This window comes from Coturnix japonica, chromosome 3 (assembly GCF_001577835.2).
Source record: "Coturnix japonica isolate 7356 chromosome 3, Coturnix japonica 2.1, whole genome shotgun sequence".
In the NCBI taxonomy this organism is placed as follows: Eukaryota; Metazoa; Chordata; class Aves; order Galliformes; family Phasianidae; genus Coturnix; species Coturnix japonica.
This window is the reverse complement of record NC_029518.1, coordinates 32,662,256-32,674,759: the sequence shown is the minus strand read 5'-3', so window position 1 is coordinate 32,674,759 and position 12,504 is coordinate 32,662,256. Positions and strand designations below refer to the sequence as shown.

Here is a 12,504-nt window from a genome sequence, read left to right as displayed (position 1 = left end):
AAGACTGGGATCTCTTCGTATAAAGGTTATTTCTTTTATCCAAAAGCAGTACTTTGTACTCTTTAATAGTGGAGATTGAGCAAGACAAAGTGGAAATTCTAGATGTACTCAACGCTTGATCAAGGTGAGAAAATTAATTTGTTGTGCTTATATTGATACATAGTAAAAACTGTTGTGGAACTGTTACAGAAGAAGTTGGAGGTTAAAGTCTGTAGTTTTATGTATCCCTATAATATATTTATTAATTGAAAAACAAAACATGGATACTTTATTTGTATTTTTTGTTGTTCATTTTTCTTGAATAGTATTTCAGCATCACAGAATTGACTGTATATAGCCTTTATCAAAATTTTCCAATAATCATGCAAATTTGTAGGTGTATAGGTTTCAGAAAAAAAAAAAAAAGGTATATGTTACTATATTGAATGAGAAGGAGATAAGACTAAGGGTAAAGAGATTTTTGGACAGTATCTTGAGTGATTAAGAATTAGGACATTCAAGTGATTTGTGTCTTGGAGTGTGTGGAAGTGAAGATAGGATTTTTTTTCCCATTTGCAGTGCCATTTCTAGAATATCAGCTTGGCAAGTTTTTCAGGCTACCTTTCCATGAAAAGGAATTTTCATAGCAGAAATTCTGTTTTTAAGTTTGCAAGTAGTCTGTAACCAGGTGGTGTTAAATACCTTCCTTATATGTGTTGAACAGTGATGCATTTTTATTTTAATCAATCATTTTTTCAAAATGTCATATGTCTCTGTAAATATCTATTACTTTGCAGACTCTTCCCTCATCTTTCTTTGTATATAACAGAAAATGGGAGATTCCAAAACAAGCAGAGCAGCAATAAAAAAAAAAATAAAAATAAAATTCTTCTATAGTAACTAAGGTTTAAGTGTATAGAATGGAGACGTCTGATGTCTTAACTGTTCATAATTTATATGCTGTAAATTATATCAGCTGAAACACAGGTACTTCATATTATGTTATTCTGATAATGTATTCTACTTGTACCATTATTCGGAGATATGATGCTTGTGTTTTGTTTTGTTTTTAAATTCAGGTAGACTAATCTTGCATCAAAGTTTATTTTTTAGAAGGTTATACTATATCTTTCAAGATATTGAAATATCATGCCTGGGAATATTTTGTCTTCTACTTATATTATGACAATAGATTGTAAATTATATAGACATTTTAATTTTTTATTTCTCAATGTCCCTAAATGTAATCGCAGTGAAAACTGTCTGTGATTATCCAGATTACTGTCTATACAGATTCTTGTTCCTTGGATTGTGTCTCTCTAAGCAATACAGTGGGCAGCAATATTTTGTTATGGTTTGTTTCAGAAATATTTTCCTATTTTTTTGAGAGTTAGATGGCACCAAAAAAAAATAGCAATATTTAGCACCATTTCCTTTTCTTTATACAGTAACCACAGGCTTCTCTCTCATTCCTTCTCCCTTTTATTCCCATGTTATTGAAATTTAGGCTGATGTCTGAAAATGTTTATCTTCTAAAAATAAAATAAAATTGTATGAATTGGATAAATGCAAAGTACCAAGTTACTGAAAGAATTGCGTTAACCATGCATGTTTGGATAGCAAGTTAGAAAAGGATATTGTATAAATGGATAAAAATCTTTATTTTTGCCTTTATTCAAGGACTGTTTATGTGTCTGGATTCTTCTAATGTTTTTCATGCTGGAAAGATCTAATAAACTGCTTTTCGCTATCTTTGCTGCAGAATTTTTCCTTTCTAACCTGCATTTGCCTGTTCTAAGTTGTTCGGAGTAGAAAAAAGCTGTACCACTCTTATCGCAACTTATTTTTAAAGAAATAGAAGCTTAGTCACATGGAGTAGAAATTATTCCAAGAAGTTAAATGTGTGTTGTTCTCTTCCCATGTCCTATACTTGTTTAGGATCTATGTAAAAGAAAAAAAGAAAGCTTAAAATTAAAGATGAAATATGTAGCAAAATATGTTACCGATATTGAACTAATATAGGAGTGCAAAGCAGGGATCATAAATGTGATCTTTGAAAGAAATTATTACTGAGGGGTATCATAATGTTTATCCTATATGTTGATTTTTCTAGTTATGTATAATTTTGCATAATTCCAGACCAAATGCTATGACATGCATGCTCTTGCTTGGACTGCTTTTTGTAGGATTTATAGTATTAAAAATATATGATCTCAAGGTGTATTTGTTGATGCGTGCTGAGAATAGCAACTAAAACTACTTAAATGTGATCAGCTATTCTTTTCTAAAGTTGAAATCATTGGTAACTGTTTGCTCAGCCTGTTATCAGAGAGTCTGGATGTCTCCTACTTATACAAAAGTGATAAAATTCAAAGCTACTGAAAAATGTGTTTGGATCTGACACCAGATGAGTAAGAACACTTTAATTTATATCTAAAAGTGTACTTACCTTTTTATTTGTCTCTCTATGAGAACAGAAATGTAAATGAAAACAACAGATCAGCAGAGTTGTAGAGAATAAACATCTCTGTTCAGTTTATTCTAAAAGAATCCTATGAAAATTTGGTTTATTTTTCTAGTTTGCAAATATAAATATATTTGCAATAAAATATTATTAATTATTATTAATATAAAATAAAAAATAAAATATAGCATACGAATTAAAATATTTTTTTTCCTTTCTGGGCTGTGAACTAGCCACATTTAAATTAGTATTGCCATGCTGGATAGAAACTTCTCTCTCTATGAGAAAAAGTGTTGGAGTTCCTTGCACACTCTAAAAATGCTGAACTGTAGAGTCTCTTTTTGAGCATGTAGATAAGCAAGATTAGTTTTTCTGTTGTTAACAGATGTTATTTCAAAATCAGAATGTACAGTTCTTTCCGTATAGGTTTATTTTAATACTTCGCACAAGATGGAGAGTATAAAAAGAAACCTGCCTTGACACATGAACTCTGTGTTGGAAACAAAGACTGATATTTTGATATTGTCTTTATATATGAATATGTTGATCTTTTTTTTTTTTTTTTTCAAATGACCACAGCAAGACCAGCTTTATACTTGGGCTGCAGTTAGCCAACCTACACACTCATCAGATTATATCGAAGGAAGCTTTCCAAGGAGAATTCCATCAGCGTGGCCCCCACCCAAACCTCCAGATGAAGAACGACTTAAAACTCCAGAAGCAGGTATACTTTTTGGGTGTAGATATGATATATATAAGACATTGAGGGAAAAACTGCTGCCTTTTAGTATCCAAGTTATAAAGTCAGTATCTTAACTTCTAACAAATCTGAATTAGAAGATCTTGGGTTAGCATCAGAACAGCTAGATTCATGCTATCTAGCAGAAAATATTTAGCAAAAAATGTATGTTTATTTGCAATCCAGATATGCACCTGGCATCTGCTGACTAGTAGATTTTACCAGGTCATGTGACCTTTGTTCAGTTACCTACCATTCCATTTATTCCCCTCAATTTGAAGAACTGAGTCATCAATTCAGCAGATCTCTTTGTATTTCATGTACAATTTGGGTGGAGTTAATTTCAGATGTCCATTTCTTGAGACCACAAGAGCAAAGTATTCCTTGCATGGACGTTATTTATTATGGCAATACTTTCTTATTGATGCAGTCACAAGCAAATAAGCGATGCCAACAAAAAATGCAGTGTTACTATATAATTCTGTTTATGCAGTGACTTTTACATTTCTACCAAAGCAACTCTATTACTGGTCAAGGAAACGTTAATGTATGCATCTTACTGATGCAGTTCAGGGTGTGGGATGATCCAGCACTGGACTATTACAGTAGTTAAGGTTTTTATTGATGAACAACTTATTATTTTATTTTGTATTCAATAAGAACGCTGCCGTATGTGGTAACTGAATTCATTGCCATCGACTTTGGTTTGCTTTTCTTGGATACTTGAGTAATGGATATGCAATCAGAGTGGCTGACTTTGAAAAACAAAAGGAGGAGTATTTTATTCCTTGTTTTACTTTGAGATTTTAGCATGGCAGGCTAGTGCAAATGAACAAGGAGTTTTATGTTTCTAATGTCTAGATGAATGATGACTTAAAGATATTTTGAAATATAGAATGTCATTAAATCCTTACTATTTATTTTAGAAGATCAATGAATTGTGTGTGTATATATGATCTGTGGGTGTTTTGATTGCTTTTTTTTTTTTTTCAGAATCAGAGTTGAAATCTACTGTGCTAGAAGCAGGAAAACAACAGATAGAAGATGTTCAGCAGGTACAGGTAAGATCCTGACGCAAGCATTCTAAGTTGTCCAGTCTTTTTGTATAATACAAGTTTGTACTTTGGTCATTTATGCAATAGTTCTGGTCTCGTGTGATGAATTTTCAAAATGTAAACACTTTAGTTTTCTCTCTTCAATCTAAATTTTTTTTCAAAACCCTCATAAGCACCGTTGTTTATCTAGGGACAGAGATTAAATGTTCCTGCCTACCTAAACTGATTTTCAAATTATTGTTCATTTCACTCAGAAGTAATTCTTTATTCCAGCGATCTAATGATATCTCTTAGAAATAGAAGGTTGGGTTATATCAGTTAATCTAAAGAAGTTTATGTGACTAATAGTGGTAGAGAGTATTTTTTTTAATAGAGGGTTAGATCTGATCTATCTACTCTCCTCAGTTACAGCCATTTCTTATATATTAATGGCTGTGTTTTGTAAAAATAATCACTGAATTTGTTTTTGATGTAGAAAATAATGTCTAACAAAATACATACTATTCTTTGTTAGGCTTGCCAATTTAATCCAGGTTCAAACAGGGATTTTATTTGTGGTTTAGTTTTACCAGACATTTGAAGTGTTCAAGTCAGTTACCTAAATTTTCATCTCTCCATATTTAGGAATGCTTAAAGACTCACTAGTTAATTATATCACAAAATTATTCTACATTGCAATATTTGTACCAGGCAATTTTTTTATCCTGCATCAGTCACTTATGTTGTCTGATTTACTTTATCTTGTTTGAGATCTCCATCCCTCTTGTTCACAATTCATTTCATATTCAATAATGCGAACTTCTTCCATTCTGTACTATTTTTCATTTCACTGAATAACAGCAATAAACACTTTGTATGCATGATCATCTCATTGACAAGAAGTGTTCTCAAGTTTTTGCTGCATTATGTCTTCTCTCTGTTTTACGTTAAAAATCAGAGTGGAAGAACCTTAATATTAGAAAATGTACGTGGGTGAAAGTGTTTCTGTATTGTCCCAAACAGTTGAAAATATCCAATATGCAAACATTAAACAAAAGATAAATATTTTATTTAAATATATATATATATATATATATATATATATATGGAGCACAGTGGTCAAACTAATTCCTTTATCACGTTTGGAGATGAATAATGTACTGTAGTCAGTTACTTCTTGTTATAGTTTTTACAATAACATTTTACTATTGTTTAATGTGATGTAATGCTATGAAATGTTTCTTTTAGAGACCTATCACTTCATTCTTTATCTAGTGTGTTTGTAAGTTTTACTTCTGAAGGAAGCAAGCATTGGCTGCTGTTATCCAAGTAGGTGATAACAAAGAAGGGGAGACCTAGCATAAAATCTGAATCTGATAACTCTTTTTCTCTCAAATTTCCTAACTTCCCTAATCATTTCCTTGAAGTTTTTCAACATTCTGTAAAGATAATTTGATGTGGATGGTACTGACATAGAAACAAATGCAAGTGCAACACGTTGATAATTTATCTTGCTTATAATCCCATTAATTTAAATTCACTGCAAGTGCTTTTAAATTAAAAGTGCATGTCACCTTGCTGTCCCCTTCCCCTCTGCCCTTTACTCCCTTCACAGATTTAGCACTTTCTTGCCATTTTAAGACCTTTTTTTTTTTTTTTTTTTTTAATGTATCTTGAACGTTTTCTTCCTTCTATGATGTTAGACCCAATCCTGTATTTTGGTCTAATTTACTAAAGTTTTAAGACTCCTCTTGTTCAGTCAGAACCAGCTTACTTACAAAAGTCACAATTTAAAAAAGAGATGATAAGAGAATGCTTACTTTTAATGCAGGATTTGTTAAGCAGAGGGGAAAACAAGGTAAAATGACAGCCAGTTAAAGTTTAAGCTTTGAATTGTCAAAGAAAAGCAACAATGTCTACATGGTCTTCTCAGAATAGAGAAATCTTTGTTAGATGGAAGTCCTTAGTGAAAAAAGTAGAGAACAACTGAATGTTCTCATTGAGAAACCTGAGTTTCAAACCTGATGTTTCAGTCTGGCAGCTGTACTTTTATGCAAGAGCCAAGTTATTATCTCTCTTGCACTCCTGATCTTTCATGGTACCATTGCAATTTTCCCTATCTTTTAACTCAATTTTACTTTGCTTTATTTTATTTATTTGATAGATTTGTAACACACAGGAAATAAAAACCTTATAATTGTTAAACAGTCACATAAAAGCTGAGCTTGAGTACTAAGACATCACAGAACCAAAAACTTATATGCTGTTTGACAGTCACCTAATTTTCTTGTTCTTTTACACATCTTATTACTGAAGCATTTTATATTTCTGTGATAATCTGTGCCTGAAACTGCTCAGCATCATCTGTGATAAATGCCTTACTCATCAGAAATTTAGAAAGCAAGTCCTGATTATGTGTATGTGATGGTCAGAATTTCAATGCAGTGAATTACGTTCTATTGAAGATATCAGGTCTCCTGTCTCACATCTGATTTCTAGTTTTTTGTTATATTACAGTTTATACTGAGTATTTAAACTACATTTACAGTGGAAAAAATTGCCAACCAAAAACCAGTCTTATCCTTGTAGCATTTCAAATTCAGTTATTTGCTTTTGTTTGGTTCACTTAATTTCTACCAAGAAATAATCCCCCAACCAAAATTATACTCCTAGAAATTCCATGTACTTCAACAAATAGTAACAACTAAATATAATTTTGTAGCTCTTGGGCACTAAAAATTTATGGTGCATGATCTTGTTGGTGCAATATCATGGGAGAAATAATTCTAGCCTTAAAAGCCTTAAATTACATTATATGTTTTAGCATGTTGAATATACCTTCTCCTTTGAATACATTATAGCTCTGATTCTTCAACCATCCCCTTAAAAACTACTGCAATGCTTTGATGGAAACCTCTCTTTCTACCTTTCAGGGGGAGTTTTTTTCTTACTCTAGTCTTTAACTACAAATCATTATATTCCTTTGGGTAAATAATAGCAGCTGCTGGGATGCTCTGATTTTTGTTGCCTACTAATATTAGAGAAAAAGGTTTGTGATGTAATTTAAAATAAATCTGTAATCAGCCTACTTTTTAAAAATATTTGAAAATATTGGCTGGATTGGGAATTACTTTTAATTACTATAAAATGTCATAGCTCAACTTTGTCTTGGAATGTGACTCAATCTTATGACTGAAAGCTTAGAAAGGTTCTTCTTTGAGATGAGGCAAAGAAGAGTTGCCTGAAATGGGGGAGTGATTCTACAGTAGCAAATAAAATAGGGTGTGGATTTTTAATATACAATTTTTCTTCTTCTATATAACAAAGCTTCTCATCTGGATAAAGAATTGCTTGTAGATGAGACTGGGTGGTTTAATAATTTGGTTCTAATAGGATAACTGGGGGGAAAAAAAAGTTTTAGTGCTAATAAGAGAAAAGTTCAATGTTGTGGGCTTTTTTTTTTTTTTTTTTTTTAATGCAGCTTCAATTTGCATGTTCTTTCTTGAGAACAAAAATATGAATTTTCAGAAGATGCAATGGCCTTATATGAGAAAACAGTTCAAATGAAGGAAACGTCTTAGAAGTTCACTGTATGAACCGAACATTAAAGAAATCTACCCACTGAGTTTTACAGTTTAAATACTATAATATCTGTGTTCTCACAAATAGTTGTAAATCTTATTATAAGAACAAGCATCAATCTAACATTCCTACAACTTAATGCCAGCATATCCCAATCACAGAAAACAAAAAGCTAGGAAAAAAATTTAAAAGCTATTTTAAATTCTAATCTTTCCCAACGTTGTCTAGGTTTGTATATGTTTGGTGCAGCAATTTACTCTAATTTTAAATTCAATATGTAATGTTACAATTTGGGGTATTTTCACTTCAAGCAAGTAAGAATACGTAGGTGTTTTCTTTTTAGCTTTAAGAATAAATTATGCTTTATCAAAAATGTATGGCAAGAAGTCATATTTTGTGTGGCACAAGAAATGACAGAAAACTGGTAGATACTTCACTTATAGAGTCATAGGAACTGTGCAAGTGCAAAACATTTTACTTGGGCAGTAAAAGGGAATCTAATCTTTGTAAAATATATCTCCCAGATGTGATAAGCAGAAATCAGGTATGCTTGGTCTTTAAATGTTCATGAAATACTGTTTTTATATAGAAGTTTCCAATTTTGTTGAGTTCCTTCTCTTTTTTTAATGTTAAAGTTATTCTTCAGCTTTAACATGCTCCAGTCGTTTCGTTTTTGCTATAGAAAGACTAATGAGCATTAAGAATTTTTGTTTGTTTTATAATTCTAGTAGATAAATAGATTAACCTTTTAAAATATGAAATTATTGACTGAGCATGACTGTTCTGTTCTTCAAGCTGAAACCCCAATAAGCTGAAACCCCAATATAATTTAAAGTGAAGGTGTGAGTTCTTGTCTATTCTTCCTCCAATGTGACCTGTAGCTGAGCTTTGTATTTAAAGAACTGGATTCTGCTAGTGTCAGAATGGCCCTGAAGGAAAGGTGATACCATAAGGAGAAATGGTAGAACTGTGGGAAGATCTGTGTAGAGCCTTAAAGACACCATAAAGAAGTCTGCTTATTCAGCCACTAGATGGCAGTTAAGTATTTTTGAAGGAGCATGAAATGCACTGGTAAATCATTCACAGAGGAATCCTTAAAATACTCTCAGGTGAGAATACATATTTATTGGCCTGAAAGTGGTGGTTTTCTGGTAGTTAAGAAGCTAGCCTGTGAAGGGTATTCACATCTACTGTATTTAAATTTGACCAAGGTTTAAGGAAGTGGAGTATCTCCCAAAGCTAATATGACCATATCGTAAATATAACAGCAATTATGAAATATTGAATATTCAGAAAGTTTTGTGCTGTCATTGTTAAGGTACTTTTTTCCTGTTAATGTTGGTTATTAGTCCAGGTTTGTAAACACATTTGATTGGTATAATCTTCAAGATTTCTAGAAGGCTGATAGATATTATCCTGAATCTTTTCTGAACCTTTTTATTTCTGATGTTGGAGAGGATAAAAAATGATGCTTTTTATTTTTATGTATTTGTTAAACGTTCATAGAATATAAATCACAGGCTCTGCATTTAAATAAAGATAAAATGGAATATAATATATCAAGCCTCTGTGGTAAGAAAAAAGACAATTGATTTTTTTGGACAAATATTAATGTTTTGAATCATATCCAGACTTTACAATCCTTTATAGGCTTCCACTATTTTGCGGGAAGCCACTACTTGCTTCTTTAAAAAGAACAAAATATGGTATTTGGGAAGAGATGATAGCATATTTTTTGCACTCTTCCTCTTGATCCTAGTGAGACTAAAAGTAGTTTTGTTCTAATACTGTGTTCTTAATGTTCATTATAAAATATTTTACCCCTATTCTCGTCTAAATTTGAATGGCTTTTTATTGTTTTTCCACTTAGTTACTTGGCAAGCTACCTCAATTAAAGCTGTGAAATAGTATAAAGATCATAGAGTATTTTAGGGCTGAATAGACATAAGGAGGGCATTTTGTTCAGTCTCTCCCCCACCAACACTTTTCCCCAAGCAAGACTAGCATAGATGTTTGGCTGCGTTTCTTAGGACTTTGTTCATCTCCAGGGATGGATCTGTGATATGTACTAGTATGTACTTACTGCTTTGCCAAGTCAGTAATAGAAAGATGAAGATTTTCTTTATGGTTACTTGCTACATTTCTGATATAACATAGCAGCTTAAGAGCTGAAAATATGTCGTCTGAGGAAAATAGATTTATTTTAAGTTGCTCCTAGTTTTTATATGAATGTTGATTAAAATAATTCTTAAGAAACTTCTGGATGAGTCCAGATGCTTCATCCATTTTATATGAAGCAGACTGAGAATATGGCAGAACAGAATGTAAATTTTGCATAGTGGTCACTCTGCATTTTCCATTTTGGTTATGATTTCTACTTCAGGAGGAAGAAAGAAAAGGAAAAAAAAAATAACACAAAAACAGGTTTGTGTTATTATATATTCAACTGCTTTGAAAAGTAGCACCAAGCTTAAAGTTCCAGGAAAAATAATACCTGACCTGTGTGGTTGCAAATTCAGTACAATTGAAGTTGATAGAGATTTATAGACTTTCCTTACTTCTATCACAAACAACAGGGATAAAAAAAGACTGATATATTTTACATGAAATTTTGTGGTGAAACTTAAAAATCCTTGGCTATAATATGTCAGTTTCTCATTCTTTCTCAAAATATAAATGACTGAAAGGGATAGGCCTTGTTTTAGGAAGTTACCCTTTGTATTCCTCTGTGTGACTCTGAGGAATGGACTGTCTTTCTCTGTTGCTCTTTTACAGACTTATAGTAAAATACTAGTAGAGCATTGTCATTTCTGAGTGAGGAGTGAGTAAACAGAAATGCATGACAGGCATAAAGTTATACAGAAAATACGGTTTTAAAATACTTTTTTTTTTTTTCATTTTAGAAGGTATGTTGATTGTTATATTAAAAATCCAAAATTACAGATAAAATCACATCTCTCATATCTTAAATCAATTGCTTTGTTTCAAATACTCATATTACTCTACAGACAGAATTTATTTTCTAATATCCATCATACCAAAATCTTTTTACGTAAACTCTCAAAACATAATCAAGTCATTGGAGATGAGCTTTTTGATTTATTTTATTTGGTATTCTCATCTGAAACAAAAGATCTTTGTTTTTAATAATCTTTCCAACTTTTAAGAGTTAGAGAAGCTGACTGGCTTCCAGTCCCTACCTTCAGCATATTCATGGATATATTTGTGAAGACTGATTCCATCCAGACTTATTATTTAGGGAGTAGCAGGATTGTATTTCAGGGCACTGAAGATTATTTATCCCTTTTGACAAAGAATTATTCTTGCTGAGGGCATTTTTTTCACTGCTATTTCTGTTTGAAGCCTGAAACAAAAGCAATATATGAGTCTCCCATTTTGTGGTCTGGCTAAGTTTTTGTATAAAAAGGTCAAGCGCTGTGTAGAAGTATCAAACTCCAGGCATTTGCATATCAGGACATGGCAAACTTGACCTGTAAAACTGTTTTGTTTTTTTTTTTCTTCCTCTGGTATTGGACCATCAGGAAAAGAAATTGAAGATATTGAAGGAGTCACAAATTCAGGTTATATTAACATTTGCATTTGGGCGATAGAATCTTCACTTTCTAGTATAAAAATTAGTGTTGTTCCTGGAAATAAAGAGTACAGAAATGACAGAATGAAGTAGAATAAATGGCAGTACCTACCCAGGGTGCTGAATCATCTATAGATGGACCAAAAATTAAAAATAATAATAATTAAAAAGACCTATTCCAGACAAGTTCAGCTTCTTCCCACAGTTTGCCAATTTAGTAAAGTTCAAGTTATGACAGATTTAATTATGTTTTAACACAGTGAGGTGGTTGGTTTTCTTAGCTTTGATATATAGAAAAACTTTCAGACTCATAGTGAAAATAGTGTGGAAAATCATTTCCTTTCTTCTACCCTGTATCTTGTGGGGTTTTTTGTGTTAAAATAAATCCACAACAGATTTTATCCTTACTTTTAAAGAAGTTGTTGACTCTCAAGGAACCTGCTGCTAATTGGATTGGTAGCATAGATAACTATGCTTCAGTTCTCACTTCAGTTCTATTATATCAATCTCTGTAATAAACAGCAGAGACCTAGAGGCACAGCAGAGATAGGCATAATAAGGTTATGTTAAAAATAATAAATATGGACTTCTCTTGTTTGTTTTTGTTTTGATTTGTTTTTTAGTTGTTTTTCCTATTTTCTGTTATGCACTTATTTTACACTGGTGTGTATGACAGAACACTTAAACCATTTTCTGGCATAAATGAAAGTAGATGGAGTATGCTCTTTTGAAATTATTTGTGCAGGCCTGAAATACTATAGAAGACAGTTATTACACTGGACCACTGCATTGCTTCTAGGGTGGTCAGTGGTTCTGTAAGATTTTATCTATCTCCAGTCAGCAAAAATTCTTGAGGCTCCTGTTATAGTAGAACACAGGGATAACCTACAGTCATATTTCAACTTAGCTACGAGCTTTACAACTTCATAAAGGGAGAAAAAGTTTTCAACCTTTGATGCATCTTCAGTTTACAGACTAAAAATGGAACAGGAAAGAAATGGATTATTATCCTCTGAAGTGTGTTTAGCCCATGGAGAAGGCATTCAGATGACTGTTTAGGATCAGAAGCTTCAAAAAATTGCATCTAAGGAAACTGCTTTCTTACCTCTAACTT

At 32.1% G+C, this 12,504-nt stretch overlaps 1 protein-coding gene across 1 annotated transcript in view; it reads left to right on the top strand.

The window, feature by feature from the left end:
• Nucleotides 1–12,504, top strand: part of FMN2 (formin 2) — a 133,077-nt gene that overhangs the window by 26,005 nt on the left and 94,568 nt on the right. The window contains 2 exon segments of the mRNA XM_015857765.2: nucleotides 3,023–3,167; nucleotides 4,176–4,243. Of these exon segments, the coding sequence (XP_015713251.1) occupies nucleotides 3,023–3,167; nucleotides 4,176–4,243 (213 nt within the window).